This window comes from Ovis canadensis, chromosome 19, assembly GCF_042477335.2.
Source record: "Ovis canadensis isolate MfBH-ARS-UI-01 breed Bighorn chromosome 19, ARS-UI_OviCan_v2, whole genome shotgun sequence".
In the NCBI taxonomy this organism is placed as follows: domain Eukaryota; kingdom Metazoa; phylum Chordata; class Mammalia; order Artiodactyla; family Bovidae; genus Ovis; species Ovis canadensis.
Window position 1 is genome coordinate 74,374,929 of NC_091263.1, and position 20,243 is coordinate 74,395,171.

The 20,243-nt window shown below is 62.5% G+C and overlaps 1 protein-coding gene across 2 annotated transcripts; it reads right to left on the bottom strand.

Moving 5' to 3' along the window:
- Positions 1-485: 485 nt before the first annotated feature.
- MCM2 (minichromosome maintenance complex component 2) lies at positions 486-18,248 on the bottom strand. 2 transcript variants are annotated; one of them, XM_069562228.1, is made up of 16 exons: positions 18,125-18,248; positions 17,450-17,682; positions 12,912-13,087; positions 12,574-12,831; positions 12,212-12,431; positions 11,903-12,110; positions 10,400-10,534; positions 10,002-10,193; positions 5,536-5,629; positions 4,662-4,912; positions 4,432-4,558; positions 3,957-4,069; positions 2,989-3,234; positions 2,031-2,213; positions 1,385-1,540; positions 486-1,161 (listed from the first exon to the last, which is right to left on the bottom strand). In XM_069562228.1, exons 1-16 carry the CDS (start codon positions 18,128-18,130, stop codon positions 1,051-1,053), a joined length of 2,709 nt encoding a protein of 902 aa, XP_069418329.1. In that variant the 5' UTR covers positions 18,131-18,248; the 3' UTR covers positions 486-1,050. The 2 variants fall into 2 exon arrangements, with proteins under 2 accessions (XP_069418329.1, XP_069418328.1); XM_069562227.1 differs by having other exon boundaries at positions 3,957-4,036; positions 18,125-18,207.
- Positions 18,249-20,243: the final 1,995 nt, after the last annotated feature.

Sequence of the window (20,243 nt, forward strand, 5' to 3'; positions counted from 1 at the left end):
GGGGACCACATCCAACTCTCTCCCCAGGCCCGGCAGCGGCTCGCAAGGCTCTGGAGGATCGTGGGAGGTGCATCAGGCATCAGATGTCCGCAGGGCTCGCATCCAAGTCCTCGTAGTGGAAGGTTCCAGAAGGGACATCTGGACACGGGGAAGGTCCAGCCCAAGGAGACGCTTGTGCTCCGTCCCAGGCAGGCATCGGAAGGCCTGCAGGAGCGCACCGCCCAGGGCAGCTGTCCAAGCACAGGGGTGCCGGGGCGAGCACCACCGGCCCCTCCGGGTGTACAAGCCTGTCCCAAGGTCCCTTGGTCCCATACAGACAGCAAGTGCTAACCAAACTCCCCAGAGAGACCCACACCCACAAAGCAACGCCCCCCTCAGCCTGATCCACACCCCCAGAAAGCCAGAGGCAGAAACAGAAGCAGAGAACCTCAGAGGAAGCGCAAGAAAGCCTGGGTTCTCCCATGAAAACTGGACAGACGCCAATGTTCAGGTTCACTCGACTTTATTAAAAACTAAAACCACAGAAAGAACTGAATGTACAAAAGGCAGCGTGGGAAGGCAGCCAGGCAGAGCAGAGCGTCCCAGCAACGGGCAGGGCCGGCCCGGCTCCAAGGACCTCCCCCCCGACCCCATCCCGCCCTATCGCCACGAGCTAAGGCTGTGGGGCTGTCAGAGGGCGCCAGGCTGTGCTGACCCACAGGCTGTCTCTACTCACCGGAGCCGAGACAAGCCGGTGGGACACAGTTCAGTTCCCGGACTGCAAGTCCGGAACTCAGGCCAAGAGGCCAACAACCCTGGTGAAACCCTTACGGCTTCGGTCCCCCAGCACAGCGGCCTCCTCCACTCCGGGTCCTGAGTACAAGCACCTCGAAGGAGGTGAGGCAAAACTCCTGCAGGGGGTGCAGCTGGTGGGAGGTGGGTGCTGAAAACGCAGCCCTGCAAGATGAGTCCCCAGATGGCAGAGCAGAAGAAACAGACACCCAGGCGGACGCCGGCGGGGGAGTCCGCGCCATTTGGCTTTGGGCCCCGGGGCAGAGTGAAGCCTGGACGCTAGAACTGCTGCAGGATGACCTTGCGCTTCCGGTCGTGGGTGAACTTGTGCACCCGGAAGAGCTCGCTGTCGTAGAAGGCGGACAGGCTGTGGATGTTGATCTGCCGGGCCTGGGAGAGGGGACGTCGGGTGAGCCCTGCGGACCGCGGGCTCCGTCCCCATCACCAGGAGGAGCGAACAGGCCTGCGGCCGCCGGGCAATCTGCCACTGGGCACGGAGGTTAGAACCGTAGCCTGCCGACGCCCCTGAACTCAAGACAAGCTGCGAGCTGGCCCAGCCGGGCTCCTTGGCAGGACGAGGGAGACGCGCGCGTTCTGACCACCACGCCCGTACCTTGTCCGCCAAGTCCTTCTCGGGAACTTCGATCGTGTCCTGCTGAGCCCCGAAGCGGTTACGCTGATAGGTCACCTGCTCGGCCACCAGCTGCTTCAGGATGAACAGCAGCAGCTCATTGTTGTCCCGGCGGAACGACAGGTAGCGGGCAAACGTCTGAGAGAACAGCACGTGAGCCTCCAGCCAGGGCTCAGGCCCCACCTCCCTGCTCTATACCCCGCCCATGTAGCTCAGGCCCCGCCTCCTGCATGCCATGCCCCTAGCTGAGGCCCCGCCCCGTGCTCCACCCACACAACTAAAGCCCCGCCCCCAGCTTTATGCCCCGCCCATGTAGCTCAGGCCCTGCCTCCTGCACTCCATGCCACGTCCCCAGCTGAGGCCCCGCCTCCCTGTTCTATGCCACGCCCACGCAGCTCAGACCCCGCCTCCTGCATGCCACACCCCCAGCTAAGGCCCCGCCCCATGCTCCACCCACACAACTCAAGCTTTGGGGTCGTGGCAGAGTGAGGTCCCGCCTCCTATGCTCCGCCCACAAGGCACCAGCCCCACCTCCCGTGCTCCACCCGCGCAGCTCAAGCCCTGCACCCACAGCCAGGCGCCCCTGCCTCCTGAGCGCCATGCCCCACCCACAGATGGCTGGGCCCACCTTCCGCATGCCACGCATGACGCTGAACTTCTGCGTGTCCACGAAGCTCTCGAGCATCACGCGGATGGCCATGTTCACGTCGTCCTCCATGACGTAGTCCCGCAGGTGCATGCGCGCATGGGCCTCGGCCATGCGGATCACGGACTCAATGTGCCGCACGGTGATGGGGATGCTGCCCGTGGCCTGGAGGGGGGACCGCGTCAGGGCGCTGTGGGGCAGCCAGGCCAGGAGGAGCCACAGGGCGGGCACTGCCAAGGGCCCGGCTGACCACTCCGCAGCAGGGAGGCTGCCTGAGCCAGCTGCGCCGGCACTTCCACTCACACGAAGCGCGAAGGCTCACGCCCGCTACGCCCGCCAGCTCCTGGCATCTACAGTGCACACGCCTGGGGGCGGCTGTGCTTGTCTCTGACCGACACCAGGGGCCCCACGGTGCCGTGAGCATGGGGGGACAGACTGCTCCTGTGAAGCCTGCCCTATCCCTCTGCAAAGGCCCGCGCCAGTGACAACGGTCAGGGGGAGGCGAGGAAGATGGCTGTGGGACTGGGCGGGTGAGGGAGCAACCTGCCCTTAAATTCTCCCTCCATGGAGTGAGCCAGAACCAGCCCCACACTGAGGCGCACGCATATGCGTGTAAGTTCCGTCTATACGCAAACGGACTCATGGAAGAGACCCTGATGCTGGGAAAGAGCAAAGGCAGGAGAAGGGGACGACAGAGGATGAGACGGCTGGACGGCTTCACCGACTTGAAGGACATGTTTGGGTAAGCTCCGGGAGTTGGTGATGGACAGGGAGCCCTGGCGTGCTGCAGTGCACGGGGCCGCAGAGAGTCAGACAGGCCTGAGCGACCGCACTGCCTGGTGAACGACTGGGAGGCCGCGTGAGCGCCGCGCCTTTCGGGCCTCCCTGCCCCGCCCTGGGCCCACTAACCACGGACGGGGCTCGGGGGCAGGGCCCTCACCATGGACTCCTTCCTCAGGTCACTATACATCTTGGCCACCTTGTCCTGGTCCATCTGGTTGAGCTTCGGGTGGACCTTCTCCTTGGCGTAGGTGATGTACTTCCTCAGCACCTCCTGGGGCAGGGGCTCCACGCCGTAGGTGTTGGGCATAGCAGGCTCCGGGGCGCCCCCCGGGCCCCCGTCCTCCTTGTTGCTGGGGTGGTGTCTGACGTGGCTGCCAACCACGAAACGGGCCAGCATCTCATCCTGAGATGGCAGAGGAGCAGGGTGAGCCCAGTGCAGAGACCATAAACCCCCTACAACACCCTCCAACAATGCGTCCTCTGCTCACTGTGGACCCAAAACTCCAGGGCGGGGGGAAGGTGGACAGTGAGTGGGGCGCACCCCCAGAATGGCAGAGGAGACTGAGGGGGGGGTGGGCTTAGCTACAGGGTGAAGAGAGACAGAAGGGTGGGCTGGAGGCCCGAGGACTGGACCCCCACTGGGGTCAGCAGAGCCCCGGTCACGACACCTGGAACGAGCGTGAAGCCCAAGCGAGAGGTCACAAGGCAGTGCGAGAGAGGAGCGGGGGGAGACCTCGCGGCACGGCGGGCTCCCTGCTCGTGAGGAGGGAGGGGAGGCCAAGCAGAGGCAGGCCCGCCCGTGTCCGCACAGACAGCTGCTTCCGACAGGGGAGCTGGGTGGCTGTGAGGGTGGAGGCCGGGGGACCAGCACCAAGGCCGCAGGGCGCGCGCCGGAGGAGGGGCTGGGGTGGGGCTGGAGCATCGAGAAGCGAGTGGACTCGGGAGGCAGTGGCGGAGCGTGTCCACACCGGGGGAGGGGGCGGCCAAGGACAGAAATCAAGGACCTCTGGACTCAGAACAAGCGTGGAGTCCACGACCGTCGAGCGGCCCTTCCGAGCCTGCCGCCCCGGGACCCACGTGAGGCCCCCGAGCTCGGCGCACAGCCCCAGGCCCCGGGCTGCGTACCTGCACGGGGTCCACCGTGTCCCTGACCACACACAGGACGTCGAAGCGGGAGATGATGGGCTCGGTGAGGTCCACGTTCTCTGAGAAGGTGAGTGAGGGGTCGTAGCGGCCGCCTGGGACACAGAGGCGGTTGGTCTCAGGGCTCCTGCTCCCAGAGGACCCTCTTCTTGACCCGCGTGGCCACAGTGGTGGGAGGGGAGGAGACGGACAGAGCGCCCGCCCCGGGCGTCCACACGGGTCCACGGCCCTCCAGCCACGTGCAGGCTGAGACCAGCGCCAGCCCTGCCCGACGGGACGCACCAGGTGCTCCTCCCGGCCCCCGAGCGCGTGGCTCCGCGAGAGTTGGGGCGTCTCCGGCCTTCCACCCCTGCCCCCACACGCAGCGCGGGAGAGAGGCGCGCCTTCCGAGGCTGGGTCCCTCCCTCGGACGGGGGGCGGGGCCCTGGGTCCAGGCCCCCCGGCGCCGCACTCCTACCTATGGGGTTGGCGGCGGCGATGACGGTGCAGCGGGCCTGCAGGGAGGTGACGATGCCGGCCTTGGAGATGGAGATGCTCTGCTGCTCCATGGCCTCGTGGATGCTGGTCCTGTCCTGGTCGTTCATCTGCGCGGGGGGCCAACGGGGCTCTTGACGCGCCTGCTCACTCAGATGAAGCCCCGGGCTCCCCACCGAGGCCCGCACACACCTCCGCGGCCCAGGGCCCCACCTTGTCAAATTCATCAATGAGGCACACTCCTCGGTCAGCCAGCACCAGGGCGCCAGCCTCCAGGGTCCACTCCCGGCTGACCGGGTGGCGCTGAACATATGCGGTGAGGCCCACGGCCGAGGCACCCTGGCCGGTGGTGAAGATGGCCCGGCTGGACACCTTCTCCACGTACTTGAGGAACTGCGACTTAGCTGTGCCGGGGTCCCCACACAGCAGCACGTTGATGTCGCCACGCACCTTGTGCTTGCCGCCTGCAGAGGGGTGACGGGCTCAGGATGACCCCCCAGCCCAGCACCACCGACACAAGCTTCTTCCGGGAGAGAGGTGGGATGCCCAGGACACCTTTCCCCTGTGAGCACAGAACCCAGAGGAGTGGGGCCCGGGATGGGGGGTGGACGCCAAGATGCTCTTCGTGACGTGAACCTTGGAGGCCGTGCGCGAGCTCTCCCGCCAGGACAGCTGGACGCAGCCCGTGCGGACCAGGACACGGTCACTTGGGAGGAGGAGCGCATGCTGGGTGCGCCCACGGGGGCGAGGCCGGACAGCCCCTCACAGGCAGGCAGCAGTGCGCCCCTCACAGGCAGGCAGCAGTGCGCGAGGAGCAACACGCTCCAGATGCCGTGCAGCTGTACGTGCCAGCCCACGCGCAGCGGGCCTGCAGGGAGGTGACGATGCCAGCCTTGGAGATGGAGACGCTCTGCTGCGGTCCACACGAATGACCGCACGGGTCTGCCCCCGCACCCCCTCACCCCTGACCCGTGACCTACAGGAGGGCCCAAGCCGAGCAGGCGGCCCACGGGGCCTCGAGGGTTGAGAAGGGGAGGGGACAGACACACGCTCACATCTCCCCACGGGATGGCCCGCCCCTGCTCACCGGGGTTCTTGGGCTCCCCTCCGAACAGGGCCAGCGCCAGGCCTCGCTTGATGTCCTCGTGCCCGTAGATGGAAGGAGCAATGCTGGCAAAGATCTGGGGGTGAGGGGAGAAGGGAACGGTCAGCCGTGTGCTCAGGCCCCGCACGGGTGTCCCCATCCGCCGACTCGGGGCCTCCTTCCGAGTCACAGAACTGGAGGGCTTCCCTGGGAGGAGTGTGTGTGTGTGTTTAATAGGGAGAAAGGCTCTCTCAAAATCCATGCGAGCCTGAAGATACGAGAGATGTCAGAGACGTCTTCTGATAGACATGACCGCCTCCGTCCTCGGCCTCCCGCCCCACCCTGTGAGGGGCCCTGCAGACCCACCGTGTCCACAAAGCCAATGCAGCTCAGACCAGGTGGCTGGACCAGCATCCACCTCGGGAAGGGGGCCCTCGAGTGCCCTGAAGGGGGACGCTGGGATCTGACCCCTGGACCAGGGCATGGGAGGGCGGTCTGTCCCGTGCGCGGGTGACCTGCACACCCTCCTGGGAACGGGCCCAGCCCCGCCGACTGCCTCCCGCCTGGCTGCACGTGGTCTGTCCGGAGGCAACGCCTGTTTTCACAGCACGGGCCCTTCTGCTAGTTCTTTCCTCGCCCCTAAAACCTACTGCAAGACCCGGCCCGAGCAGCGGCAGGCCTGTGTGCACCGGGGACAGCGTCCAGGGCAGTGCCCTGGGGGCCTGTCTCTCTCCCTGGGGCCACCCCCACTGAGAGGAGAACCACACTTCCGGCGGGTGCGCTGGGGGCAGCGCTGACGCAAAGTCCGGGGCAGGAAGTGTGCAGAAACACGCAGGACAGCAAGGATGCACCCAGATCTGCCCATGGGCGCCGGCCGAGAGCCGACGTGAACAAGGTCACTGGCAAGGCACGGACACAGGGCGCCAAGGGGCGCTGACCGAGGAGCCAAACCCCAGCGACGTCGGGCCCACGTCTGCGCTGACCCTGAAGCTCGGGTCGGGGGGAAGACTCTTTATACCCTGAAAACTGGTGAATCAAGGAATATGAGCACCATCTTGCTTTTCCTCCAGGAGCCCCCCGGGCAGTTAGGTAGTTGACGAAGAAAAGCTTCTCTGGGCCCAGGATGTCCAGCAGGGAAGGGGCAGAGCCGAGCCAGAGGCCGGGCCTCCCACAGCCCCTGTGAAGGACCCACACAGCGAAAGCGCGTCTGGGCTGCATACGGCAGAGACAAGTGGGCACCGCCTGCCCCTGGGGGTCCACCTCAGCCCCCCACCCAAGAAAAACCCGCCCCGTCTGACCAAGCCTCCGAACGATTTACGGAAGCAGGCGACAGGAAGGTGCTCGTGCAGGACGAGGGTGGCAGCGTTCGGGCTGCAGAAGGCTCGGAGGACAAACGACCTGGGCCTCCCACAGGAAAACTGCAGCGAAAGACGGGCTGGAGGGGACACCTCAGGGCAGGAGACAGCCGACCGTCCCCACACGCGGACCGACCGCGCCTGGACGCCGACTGCAGGAAGCTCTTCGGAGGAGGAAGACCACCAGGGAGCCAGCTACACGATTTCAGTGTGAGGCGGCGGCAGGCCCGGGCTCAGGGAAGACAGCCTCTCGCAGACTCACTGACCTAGGTGCCGGTGCCACCCCAGGTCTGAACCAGTGGCACCAGGAGGCACCCCACGGAGCAGACCAGCCCCGACCTCAAGGAGCAGACATGCCAGCAAAGGCCCCGGGGGGTCCTCACACCACCACACCGGACTCAAAACCTGAGCCGAGTCCCCACAGACACTCCCACACAGGGGAGCCCCACAGAGGAAGCAGAGACTGGCCCCTGGGAGCAGGGCTGGAAGCCGGCCACCCCAGCGAGACCCCCGCCCCGCCCCGTGATGTGGGCACCTCATGCAATCCCCGACGTCACGAGTAACAGAACACAGCCCACCCTCTGCAAATGGCTCGCTCCCAAGCACTCAAGTGAGCCTCCCAGGAAGGCCCCGTCTCTGTCGGGAGACAGTCACCCTGGGCTGCTCATCCGCCCACACGCCCTGGGGGTCAGGACTGCCAGCCAGGACCCTCCGCCCAGACCACGGCCGGCGCTGTGTGGGCACCAGGCACGCGGCAGGATGAGGCGACGCCCCCCGCGGGGCCGAGGGCAGCAGCCTGCCTCCCCCGGCCGTGCCTGCAGGCTCCCCGGGGCCTCGCTGCGGCCCAAGGGCCAGAAGTGACAGTGCTTTCAGCGCCCGGTGAGACAGGCAACATCAAGCCCAGACCTGAGGGGGAGACACCCGCTTCCCCGGGGTTAGTCCGCTTACCCTCTTGACCTCCGTGTCACGGGAGGAATGAGCCGCCCGCTGCTGAGCACAGGGCAGGACAACCCCAGACTCCTCTGCTCCCGCCAAACCCTGCCGGCCCTGCCTGCCACCCACCGCGTGGAGGCGCCCCTGCCGTCTGAGCTCATCCTCCCGCCCCACAAGCACGGTCCTCCTGCTGGACAGAGAGGTGGCGGCTGCAGCCACCCCATGTGCCCATGGACTCACCTTTCAGATGGCTCCAGGGCTGGGCACGACCCCGCCCCAGCCCCACAGTCGGGCTGCTCACCCCGCCACATGAAGCACAACGCCGGAACTCAAGCCCGAGTCCAGCTCCTGGCTCTGCACCCCCGTCCATCTCCAGGGTCTCCGCATCAGGCAGGAGCCCCATCTCTCAGAAGCCTCGCCCATCAGAGGCCGAGCTCACAAAACCCAACACGGCCAGACGGGGGGCCGGGTGGGCGGTGGGACTCGGGTGGGAGGAATCAACCACGGCAGCAAGCGGCGAGACGGGGTAGAACCAGCCCAGGGCAGCGGCCACGGAGCACGCCAGCAGCACGGAGCGCCTGGCTCGGGCCGTCCAAACCTGGGTGCCCACGTTTCTAGGTGAAACCTAATTCTAAGGAATCACTCATGCAAGCATTAAAGACAGAGAAAACCACGCGCCAAAACCCGCCGGCACACGGGGCGTGCTGACCCCACCGTCGCCGGGTCTGCAGACTCTGGCCCGAGCGGGTCAAAGCGCCTAACTGCTTCTGGACCTGCCTGTAATCCTTTCAACGCGCCTCTAGAGTCGCAGAGGCGTTCCCCGTGGCTGGCAAGAATGCCCACCCTAACGGCAGACTCGACACGAGGCCACTGCTGGCCAACCCCCCACGGGGCTCAGACGGGCGGGTGTTGGGGGGTCGCCTCGTCCACCCGAGGCCTTGATCTGAGCATCACGGGCAAGGAGCAGGCAGGACCAAGGCCCCCCCTAGACTCTTCCCGGATATGTCAGAGGCCAGCCCGGACAGGCGGACGCAGAAGGGAGCAGCTTCCCGGGCTCGGCGGCGACGGGCATCCTCGGCGCCACCCTGTTCAGAATCCAGCTGCCTCGCTCTGCAGAACAGCAGAGCAGGTGGGGGCAGGAGGCCACGGCACAGGCAGGGCAGGGGGCTGGGAGGGCCGCAGACCCCCATGTGGACCCCCCACTGCCCGCAAACAGGTGCACGCGCAGGCAAGCTGACACGTGCCCGGGACACGGAGTCCCCGCCCTTGGAAACCCGCCCAAACGCTCATCGGGAGTCTGAACACGTCTGTCACGCCAGCACCGGTTTTCTTCAGGGAGGCGAGAGGGGCCGAGGTGTTACTGGGACCCAGGAAAGGAGGAGCCCCGTGACAGCAACGACCAGGTCCAACTCCCTGCTGGAGGCCTGGGCGCAGCCCCAGAGCGTCTCCCCGACCCAGAGCGCTGGCAGACCCGTGAGTCCTATTCCCCGGGGGGCCCCAATCTCGGCGGATGGATAACAGCGCCAGTGGGGTGCAGGGCCCTGTGCTGCGGGCAGAGAGCAGTCCGGGAGACAGCGGGCAGTGCGGCAACAGGTGGACAGCACGTGGGAGGCGAGGGGAGGGGAGGGGGACCTGAGGGGCCAAGCGCAGACCCGGCAGGACTCAAGGACAGGAACTGTGCGCCCTGCGACCAAGACTGTCGCAAGCGTGCTCACACGCTGACCCTCGGTGGGCACTCCTCAGCCCTGCACTGCTCGGAAACCACTTATATCTTCATCTCTAGACAGTAAACCCCGTTTCTCCAGGCTCTGCAAACACGCCTGCCGTTCAAGGGCAAACGACAGCCCGCACTGGGGAGCGCTCTTCCAGGAGGCAGATTGCGGGGAGGCGGGTGACACCGGGGATGACCCCCCGCCGAGTTCCTCCTGCTCCCACGTTTCCGGTCCAGCCCGAGCACTCCCCCGTCCTCCGGACGCAACACGGGCTCCGAGAGGCCTCCTGTTGCTCTTCCCTGAGAGCACAGCCCGCGTCGAGGCACGCGGACTCAGTGGACACGGGAATCAAAACGAGGGCCCAGCTTCCAAGGCCCGGAACCAAGACAGAGGCTTGCGGTGGCCGGGGTGCGACCCTAGGCACCCAGGCTCTGTGGCAGCGGCCCCCCCACCACCACCTTCCACCTGCCTTCTCCCCGATCTGCTGGTCCTTGGAGAGGCTGGTGATCATCTTCACGTCCTCGTCGGTCAGCTCGCCCACGGCCACCTTGTTGTCCTTCTTGGCCACGTGGTTGGCAAGGATGACAGTGGCAAAGACCGGGAAGCCGTTGGTGGTGTTGAGAGCCCCATCATAGTTGTTGTGGTAGATGCCGGTCAGCTCCTGGGGGAGGCCGAGAGGTCAGGGGGCCCGACCTGGTGCGGGCCCCACCTTGCCTCTCCCCAGGGCCCCTGGTCCAAGAGAGCTGAACTCAGCAGAAATGTGGCACCCGGCCGCTGAACCCCAACAGAAGCTCGGCCCAGCAACAGAGAGCTGACCACTGCCCAGCCACAGTGCCCACACCAGCCCCCTCGGCCCTGGGCACTCACAATCTCGTCCCCCGGCTTGCAGCTGTCTACCAGGTCCGCGAGGAGGATGGCGTCCTTGGAGCGGGGCAGCCGGCCCGCTGCCACTTTGCCGGGACTCTCTTGGATTCGGATGCGCTGGTAGTTCTGGTAGATGGTCTGCAGAGAACAGACATGGACTCAGGGGCCGTCCTGCCCGGGGGCGGAGGCCGGGGTCTGAGCACCGACTCGTCACCTGACTGGACCGCGGCCCCGGGCAGGGAGTGCAGCTTGTTATCCTCACTGGTGACGAGGAGACACAGGCCGAGAGGGCAGGGAGCCACGGGCACTGGCACCCCACCCCACCTCTGCTCCGGCCGCCTCCCTCCACAGACGCATAGCCCGCTCCGGGCCCTGCAGCTCATCCCGTGTGTGTGGCTGTGGGAGCTGGGCTGCTCTGCGGCCTGAGCTAAGTGACGCCGGCGGACGAGGCTCCCTGTGCCACCCCGTGGGGTGGGGCGTGAACACTGCAGGTGAGGCCACACGGGGGAAGTCAGGTCACGGGAAAAGCATCAAACCAGCACCCAGGAAGCGAGTTACACCGGAGGTGGGCCTGCTCTCAAATCACGGGGCAGCGCAGTGCGTGCAGTCTAACAGCCTCGTTTCCCTACCATCCAGAAGAGCTACGTGACGGTGGCTAAATGCACGCGGTCCGGGTCAAAAGGCCTGAGTTCCAACCCTCTGGGCCACCTCCTAGCCGGACAGCCTGCTGTTACTTTATCGGCCAGATAGGACCCACGACAGCACCTGCCCCCACGCGGCGCTGAAGACCCACTAACGCAGGCCCGCCCTGGGCACCGAGCACGCCCTCCGGGATCTCCACTGTGAGGACCACTCCCCACGAGTTCCTGTCCCCGCACGCAGAGCCCATGCCTCTGCTCCTAGGCAGGAGGCGTCCAGAGCAACGTGTATGGCAGGGTAACCCTAAGTGGAGGAGACCAGCGAGACGGGGACGGGGGTGGGGGCCTCTGGGCAAAGGCAGGGGCTCACCTGGAGCCCAGCCCAGCAGCCACCCTCCCCAGGTCAAGGTGCACCTGACTTTGAACAGGTCAGACTCTGGCAGTGGGCTGCCAGGCACTCCCTGGCAAGGCAGCTCCAACCTGGGCGCTTCTCAGATTTGTGGAGCAGTGAGGGGTCAGCCTGACACTCACGGCAACAGACGGTGGAGAGATGTGCGCCCCACACAGGGGTCGTGATGGCCCCCCAACATGGGCAAAACCGAGCATCACATGTCTAGGCGCTTAAGGCCCAGAGCCTTCAAGTAGGGCCTCCCGCAGACGGCACAGCAGGTCTCCCTACAGGGCAATCGTGACCTTGCGAGAGGCCAGACAGGTCCCAGGGAGTCAGGACAAGCCCGCCACTTGCTGTGGGCAGGGCTCTGGGGGAGCAGGGGCAGTTCTCCAGATCTTCCCATTTGCTAGAGAGCAGTAAACGCTGATGTTTCAGACGGAAGCATCTGGACCACCTCGAGGTCTGGCTGGCACTCACCTCCTCCATGTTGACCTCAAAGGGGCCGGCTGACTGGCACTCGGGGCAGGAGCCCGGCTTCACCTCCTGGTTCTGGGACTGGCAGAAGGGCCCCAGCACGAAGCCACACTTGTTGCAGTTGTACTTGACCATGCTGAGCTGGGGCAGGACGCCCGTGCAGCTGGTCACCACGCCGCTGGTGCGGATCAGCTGGTTCAGGTGCAGCTGCCTGCGGGGGCGGGGCGTCAGGGCGGGGCTCAGGGCACGGGCGGGGCGGGGCGTCAGAGGGCCCGCCTTGCAGACCCAGCCTTGGGGGGAGGGGGCACTCACCGGAGCGAGCGCAGCTCCTCCACCAGCGGCAGGTGGGAGATGCGCACGTGGATGCGGCTGGCGATGCGGTCGTACTTGGGGTACATGGCCAGCACCACCTCCAGGGCCGCCTCGTCGAAAATCTGCAGCAGCTCGGCGGGCGCCTCGGGCAGGAAGTAGGCCAGCACGTGCTCCCGGGCCGCCAGGTCCTCGTAGTTCACCACCAGGCTCTCGCGGTTCTCTGGGGGGTGGGGCGAGGCGGGCTGAGCAGGCGGGGCCCGCCCGGCAGGCAGAGCCCTGGCTCGGCCCCAGGCCCCCAGCCCCCAGCGCCGCAGGCCCCCAGCGCCCCGGGCCCCCAGCGCGCCGCCCCAGCGCGGGCGCACCTTTGCACATGTCACTGATGCGCTCTTTGAACACGTTGTGCCCGCGGCCGTCCACGTGGGTGCGCAGGAAGTTCTTGAAGCGGTGGTGGATCTCCAGGCGCGGGCCGGCCATGCTCACCCACTCGCGCACGGAGTGGCCCTTGAGGTCCTCCAGGTTCTCCACGCTCTCGATCATGTCCTCCTCCTCGCCGTCCTCCGTGGCCCGCTCCACCTGCCGCCGCTTCCGGCTGGGGCGCTCCTCCTCCTCGTCGTCGCTGTCTGCGAGCCGGGAGGCGCTCAGGGCCGGCTCCGCGCCCCCCTGCTTCCCCCACCCCGCCCCAGGCTCCCCGAAAACCCACCGTACAGGAGCCCGCGACGCATGCGGCCCAGGCCGCGGCCCGCCTCCCGGTCGCGCTGCCGCATGACCCGCTCGGCCGCCTCCCTCTGACTGGCCGTCAGCTCCTCCACGTCCTCGTCGTCCAGGGCCAGCCCCTCAGCCTCATAGACATCCAGCTCCGGGATGGCGCGGTAGTCCCTGCAGGGCCCGGACAGGCGGTGTCAGCACCCAAACCGCCAACAAGAGCACCAGGATCTGGGCTCCCAAGGCTCCAGAGGCCCGTGGGGAACACACACACACACACACACACACACACACACACACACACACACACACAATGGGGTGGAGCCTGCACACACACACACACACACACACACACACAATGGGGTGGAGCCTGCAAAGACAGAGATGCTGAGGACACTGTGCCCGGGAAGACGTCCTGCAGACTGCAGAAGTGGTCTGGAGACTGGCTGGAGGCGGGCACACCGCACGAGTGACCTGATGCCCCTGACCTCACCCTCGGTGCGGCAGACAGGAAGGCTCACTTCATGTGCATCTTCCACACGAAAAGGGGAGCTCTGGGCACCCAAAGGGAAAGGAGTCAGAGGACCCACCAACCCCCCCTCCGGAAGGGCCTCCAGAGCACCTACCCAGCTCCCCTCGGGCAGGAGCGCTCCCCTCTCGCAGGGCCTCTGGCTGCCCCACCTAGAACCCTGGACCCGGGAGGCCCACCCACACCAGCCCAAGTAGCCTATCCCAAACACACCCGCGGCTCCACCCTCCCAGCAGGGAGAGACCTTCCACCTGACCACCACCAGTTACTGAATGGAGCGATGTCCACCCTCAGAGCTAACGCTGCTGCCCTCCCTGGCATTCTGGGAGAGATACATACCCTCCATCAGAAAGAGGAGGAAACCCAGCTCAAGGCTCAGGGGATTCCTGCCACCGTCACTCAACAGGGCTGGGTGCCACAGTCGACCCAACGGCAGGGGCCCAGCTGGCTCCAACTCCACACTGGCCCTCTGCGGCCCTCTCGATTCTTGTTCCCTCGGGAGGTGGTGACGGGGGAATAGCCTTTCTTAACTTTCCTTTTTTTGTGCCATAAACTCTGTCAAGCGACAGTCTCAAAACACATAATCCCGTAATCCTGATTCCAGAAACAAAACCCACAGCCAGCTTCATTTCTGGGCCAGCAGTTCCTGAATCCAAAGTGTCCTCCGGGAAAAGGTACCTGTCTGTCTGATGCTTGCTCCTTGGAAGGAAAGCTATGACAAACTTAGCACATGAAAAAGCAGAAACGTTACTTTGCTGACAAAGGTCCGTCTAGTCAAAGCTATGGTTTTTCCATTACTCCTGAACGGATATGAGAGTTGGACCATAAAGAAGGCTGAGCACCAAAGAATTGATGCTTTTGAACTGTGGTGTTGGAGAAGACTCTTGAGAGTCCCTTGGACTGCAAGGAGATCCAACCAGTCAATCCTAAAGGAAATCAACACTGAATATTCACTGAAAGGACTGATGTTGAAATTCCAATACTCTGGTCACCTGATGGAAAGAGCAGACTCATTAGAAAAGACCCTGATGCTGGGAAATATAGAAGGCAGGAGGACAAGGGGACAACAGAGGATGAGATGGCTGGATGGCATCACCGACTCAATGGACATGAGTTTGAGCAAACTCCAGGAGATGGTGAAGAACAGGGAGGCCAGACGTGCTTCAGTCCATGGGGTCGAGAAGAGTCGGACGCGGCTGAGCGACTGAAGGATGGCAACAACAACTGACTTGTTTAGGATTTCACATTATGTGAGAGGCCATCAGTGAAATTCTAATTAGTCTGCATAAAAAAATTTGATAAATTCGATCTCAGCAAAATTTAAAATTATGCATCTCAAACAAAACCATTTTTTAAAGCTTAAAAAGCCACAGGTTGAGGAGAAAGTAATTACAAATCACATACGTGATAAAAGCGTATCCAGAATAAGAGTTTTAAAGCTCTTACAACTCGGTAATAAGAAATCAAGCTAACCAATCAAACGACGGGCAAAGACCCGAAGACACATTTCCCAAAGACACACTGACGAGCAGACACTCAATGTCACTGACCATCAGAGAAAAGGAAACCAAGACCACAGTAAGATACCACACCGTGCCTATTAAGCTGGCTATTAACAAAGCCCAGAAAACGCCGGGTGTTGGCGAGAACGTGCAAAAATTGACCAGCAGACGGCACTTGTGGGAAGGTCACCCTGCTTATTTAACTTCTATGCAGAGTACATCATGAGAACCGCTGGGCTGGAAGAAGCACAAGCTGGAATCAAGACTGCCAGGAGAAATATAACCTCAGATATGCAGATGACACCACCCTTATGGCAGAAAGTGAAGAGGAGCTAAAGATCCTCTTGATGAAAGTGAAAGAGGAGAGTGAAAAAGTTGGCTTAAAGCTCAACATTCAGAAAACGAAGATCATGGCATCCGGTCCCATCACTTCATGGGAAATAGATGGGGAAACAGTGGAAACAGTGTCAGACTTTATTCAAAAGCAGAGACATTACTTTGCCGACTAAGGTCCGTCTAGTCAAGGCTATGGTTTTTCCAGTGGTCATGTATGGATGTGAGAGTTGGACTGTGAAGAAGGCTGAGCACCGAAGCATTGATGCTTTTGAACTGTGGTGTTGGAGAAGACTCTTGAGAGTCCCTTGGACTGCAAGGAGATCCAAACAGTCCATTCTGAAAGAGATCAACCCTGGGATTTCTTTGGAATGAATGCTGCTAAAGCTGAAGCTTCAGTACTTTGGCCACCTCATGCGAAGAGTTGACTCATTGGAAAAGACTCTGATGCTGGGAGGGATTGAGGGAAGGAGGAGAAGGGGACGGCCGAGGATGAGATGGCTGGAGGGCATCACAGACTCGATGGACGTGAGTCTGAGTGAACTCCGGGAGTTGGTGATGGACAGGGAGGCCTGGCGTGCTGCGATTCATGGGGTCACAAAGAGTCGGACACGACTGAGGAACTGAACTGAACTGAAAACGATGCAACTGCTTTGGAAAATAGTTTGGCAGTTCCTCAAAAAATTAACATTAGAATTATCACACCACCCAACCATGCCATTCCTAGGACCTGGAATGCCATTTCAAGAGAATTTAAATACACATTCACATAAAAATCTCACCGCAGCACTATTCACAATTGCTAAAAACTTTCAAAGAACCCAAGTGTCTTCCAACCTATGAACAGGTAAACAAAATGCAGCCTGTCCATAAAACAGAGCATTTCTCAGCCAGGAAAAGGACTGACGTACTGACGCGTGATCCAACACGGACCGTGAAAACCACGGGACACCAAACATCCGTCACACACGGGACACGCGCACCACAGACCCTACGTGTAAGAGGTGCTCAGACAGCAGACCAAAGGAACAGGGGCGGGCTGCGGGCTGCCCAGCAGTGGGGAGAGGGGATGGGTGAACTGGACCAGGTACAAGGGATCTCCCGGGGTGACAGAAAGGCGGGACTGTGCTGACGCCCGCACAGCTGAGGAAGTCTACTGAGCAGCACTGAGCTGTATTCTTATAAGACGTAGCCGGTGTATTACAGAAACCATACCTCGAGAACACCGCGTTTTAAAAAGCTACAAAACACAAAACCTAACTGGACCCAACCGGTCCTCTAACCTCTATCAGAGCCCTGGCACTGGAAGGGCAGGGCAGCAGAGAGCGGTGGGCAGAGGCAGTGCAGTAAGGGAGGGGCGTCCTGCCCGCACAGCCCCGCAGAGCCCGGGAGGAAGCTGCTCCGGGCCCATCTGCCAGGACTCGGCATCTGCGCCAACAGCACAAATGGTCCGCAGTGCCCCTGAAAGACCCCCTGCGACGCTCCCACAGGGCTCGCCCCGCTGACTGCGCGGTGGCATGAACACACAAAGGCTGGCACCCCCGAGTCAGAGCCACAGGGCCCCAAGGCAGAATGTCTGTGCGGCTCTGGGGGTTCAGACAATTCTGGGGCAAATGTACAGACCGGGTCCTGGCTGTGAACACGGGCAGACAGTAGTGGGGCCCAGCCTGGGTCACTCAGAGCTCTACTCCGCGGTCATAGCATTAAGCCTCCATGACCGTGAGTACATGTTTGCACATCTGTTACTAAGGGTGAACACGGGGTCTGGTATAGATTAGCCACAGTAACTGCTTGCTGAACTGAATCCAAACCTTCATTAATCAGACCCACCCCCATCCCCAGTTTGTCTGAAGCTGCAGAGAAACTTGGCTGCCTGCTTCTTGACCTCCCCAGTTGGGATCGCCGACGTGGCCCCAGATTAGAGACCCCCCTGGGTGCACACCTCATGGCGGGGGGCCTTAGGTAGGGTCTGGTGTAAGGCAGACACAGCAAGTTACAAGCATGTACCCTGCGGCTCCACAGACCTGTCTCCGCCTGGAAGCTGGACCAAAATGTATTCAAAGGCAAGGAGGCTCCGATGTATCTGGTTCTCCAGGACCCCAAACAAGGGAGGCCAGACACCGAAGGGACTCCCTGTGTCAACCATGGAGCGCGGGGCCTGGAACTGCATACCTCTCCATGCCATCTCCAATAAGCTCCTCTCCGTCCTCCTCCTCCTCCAGGGGCCCCTCGGTGCCCAGCAGTCCCTCCGACTCATCCTCAAAGGGAGGAAGGTCCCGGCCAGGGCTGGAGGTCAGGGCATCCGTGCGCCGGGAGCTGCTCCGCCCGGGGCTGGAGGTGAGGGGCTCGCTGGCGCGCCGCCGCGGGCCCGGGCTGGACGCCACCGTGAAGGACTCGGAGGATTCCTGCGAGAGGGGACAGGCTTGGAGCGGGCGAGGGCCGACTGCGCTCCCCGGCACGTCGCCCCCGACTCGGGGCGTCGGCCTGTCCCCCCCGCACCGCGGATCCCGCCGGCCTGCGCCTCGGCACCTGCTGCGGCCCCTGGGCCGGCTGACCGCCCGCTGCGGCCCCTGGCCCGGCTTCCCACCCATCTGGACCCCTGGGGGGAGCTCCCAGCGGCGGCGGGACGCGAGGGCCGCCGCCCCCGAAGGGGTCCGGCACTTGGGCCGGAGGCGCGACTGCTGACGAAGACCAGCGGGGGGAGGGGGGCCCGAAGGCGCCGGCCGGGCCGAGGTGCCCGGGAGCCGCCGGGGTGGGGGGCCGCAGGCCCGGCAGGCCCGCCCGACCGGAGCGCGGAGTCGGGCCCGCGCCCCGCGCCCCGCGCCCCGCGCCCCGCGCCGCGCTCACCGCCATCTCCGCGCCGCTCTCCTCTCTCGCTCCGTCCGCCGCGACCAGTTTTCGCGCCAAAAGCGGCCCACGTGACCGCGCAAGCCCGGGAAGCGGCTGACGCGACACGACGTCACGACGTCGGCGACCGCGTTCTTTCCGGCCGGCGCTTGAGGGGCGGGTCGAGGGCGTGGCCACGTGCGGCCCCGCCCAGGCCGCCCGAAGCCCGCCCAGCACGCCCCGAGGCCCCGCCCAGCCCGCCCGAGGCCACGCCCAGCCCGCGCTCGACGCTGCGGGACCCCCTGAGACTCTGCAACCCGCGGAGGCAGTGAGGACCAACCTCCCGTGCCAGCTGCGCGACTTGGTCACTCTGGGGCCATTTGACAGACGAGGCAACGGAGGCTCAGGGCTCTGTCTTACTGTGTTATGTCAACTGTTCCGAAAGTTCAGGCTGAACGCCTCAAGCGCCGAACAGGCAAGGGGGCTATGAGAGACGAGGTTGGGGTGCCCTCTGGAGGCAGACGAGATGCAAGGGGGAGTTCCAAGTAGCAAGAGCCTCCCGCGCAGAGAAGTGGAGAGCGGGGCGCCCTCGCATCTGCAAGCACTTCCCTAGCTCCAGGTAGACAGACCTCTTGTGATGTCCTGGAAGGGACAAGACGACGACGTTGGAGACTCCAGCTCACGAAAGGCAACCAAATCTTTCTAGAGAACTGGAGCTCCCTGCAGACAGTCGACAGCCCCCTGGGTTTTAGGAGAACCCTTTAGGCTACCAGGGATGCAGGAGGATGGAGGCAAGTTAAAAAAGTTACAGTCAGTTCCGAATTTGCGGACTCAACCAACTGAGCGGTTAGGAAAAAAAAAAAAGACAATTCCAAAAATCAGCTTGGTTTTGATGTATGCCGCTCAACTGTTTATATGGTTTTTACAGTGTATTTATACCTATTTGCATATAATTTGCATTGTATTAGATATTGCTCAGTTCAGTTCAGTCGCTCAGTCGTGTCCAGCTCTTTACAACCCCATGGACAGAGCATCTTGATGAAAGTGAAACGGAGTGAAAAAGCTGGTTAAAACTCAACATTCAAAAGACGAAGATCATGGCATCCGATCCCATCACTGCATGGCAAACAGACAGGGAAACAATGGAAACAGTGACAGACTTTATTTTGGGGGGCTCCAAAATCACTGCTGATGGTACCTGCAGCCATGAAATTAAACGACGATTGCTCCTTGCAAGAAAAGCTATGACGAACCTAGACAGCATATTAAAAAGACATTACTTTGCTGACAAAGGTTTGTCTAGTCAAAGCTATGGTTTTTCCAATAATCATGCACGGATGTGAGAATTGGACCACAAAGAAAGCTGAGCGCTATAGAATTGATGCTTTTGCACTGTGGTGTTGGAGAAGCTCTTGGGAATCCCTTGGACTGCAAGGAGATCCAACCAGTCCGTCCTAAAGGAAATCAGTCCTGAATATTCATTGGAAGGACTGATGCTGAAGCTGAAGCCCCAACACTTTGGCCATCTGATGCAAACAGCAAACTCATTAGAAAAGACCCTGATGCTGGGAAAGACAGAAGGCAGGAGGAGAAGGGGACAACAGAGGATGAGACGATTGGACGGTGTCCCTGACTCAATGGACATGAGTTTGAGCAAACTCCAGGAAATGATGAAGGACAGGGAGGCCTGGCCTGCTGCAGTCCATGGGGCTGCAAAGAGTCGGACACGACTGAGGGACTGAACAGAAACAGCAAGGTATTGTGAATAATCTTGAGGCTACAGTGAACGGAAGGGTGTAGGTTGGTTATATGCAGGGGAGATGTACAGATACCACGCCATTTTATATGAGTAACTGAGCACCCTTGAAGTTTGTTGTCTGTGGGTATCCCGAAACCAACGCCCGAGGACATAGAGGGACGAACATGCGGCCATTCTGCCTCCAGGCAGAGGCAGCCTGGATGAGGGCAGGGGAGCAGGGTGGGGCTGGAGCCCTGCTCTCTTGTGTGGTGAGCAAGCATCTCAGGAGGGACCCTGGTAGGGGCAGGAGTGATCCCTGGAAGTGCAGATATCCAAGAGGCCTTCAGGAGGTAGAGTTTATTGGTCTTGAGGATCCGTTCAGTTCAGTTCAGTTCAGTCGCT

Bases quoted from the DNA above. Each gene is read 5' to 3' on its own strand.
- MCM2 (XM_069562228.1), bottom strand. The intron at 3,235-3,956 runs GTACGCAGCCCG...CTGCCATCTCAG, and splicing joins ACACGGTGGACCCCGTGCAG to GATGAGATGCTGGCCCGTTT. The intron at 2,214-2,988 runs GTGAGGGCCCTG...TCCCCCCTCCAG, and splicing joins ACCTGAGGAAGGAGTCCATG to GCCACGGGCAGCATCCCCAT.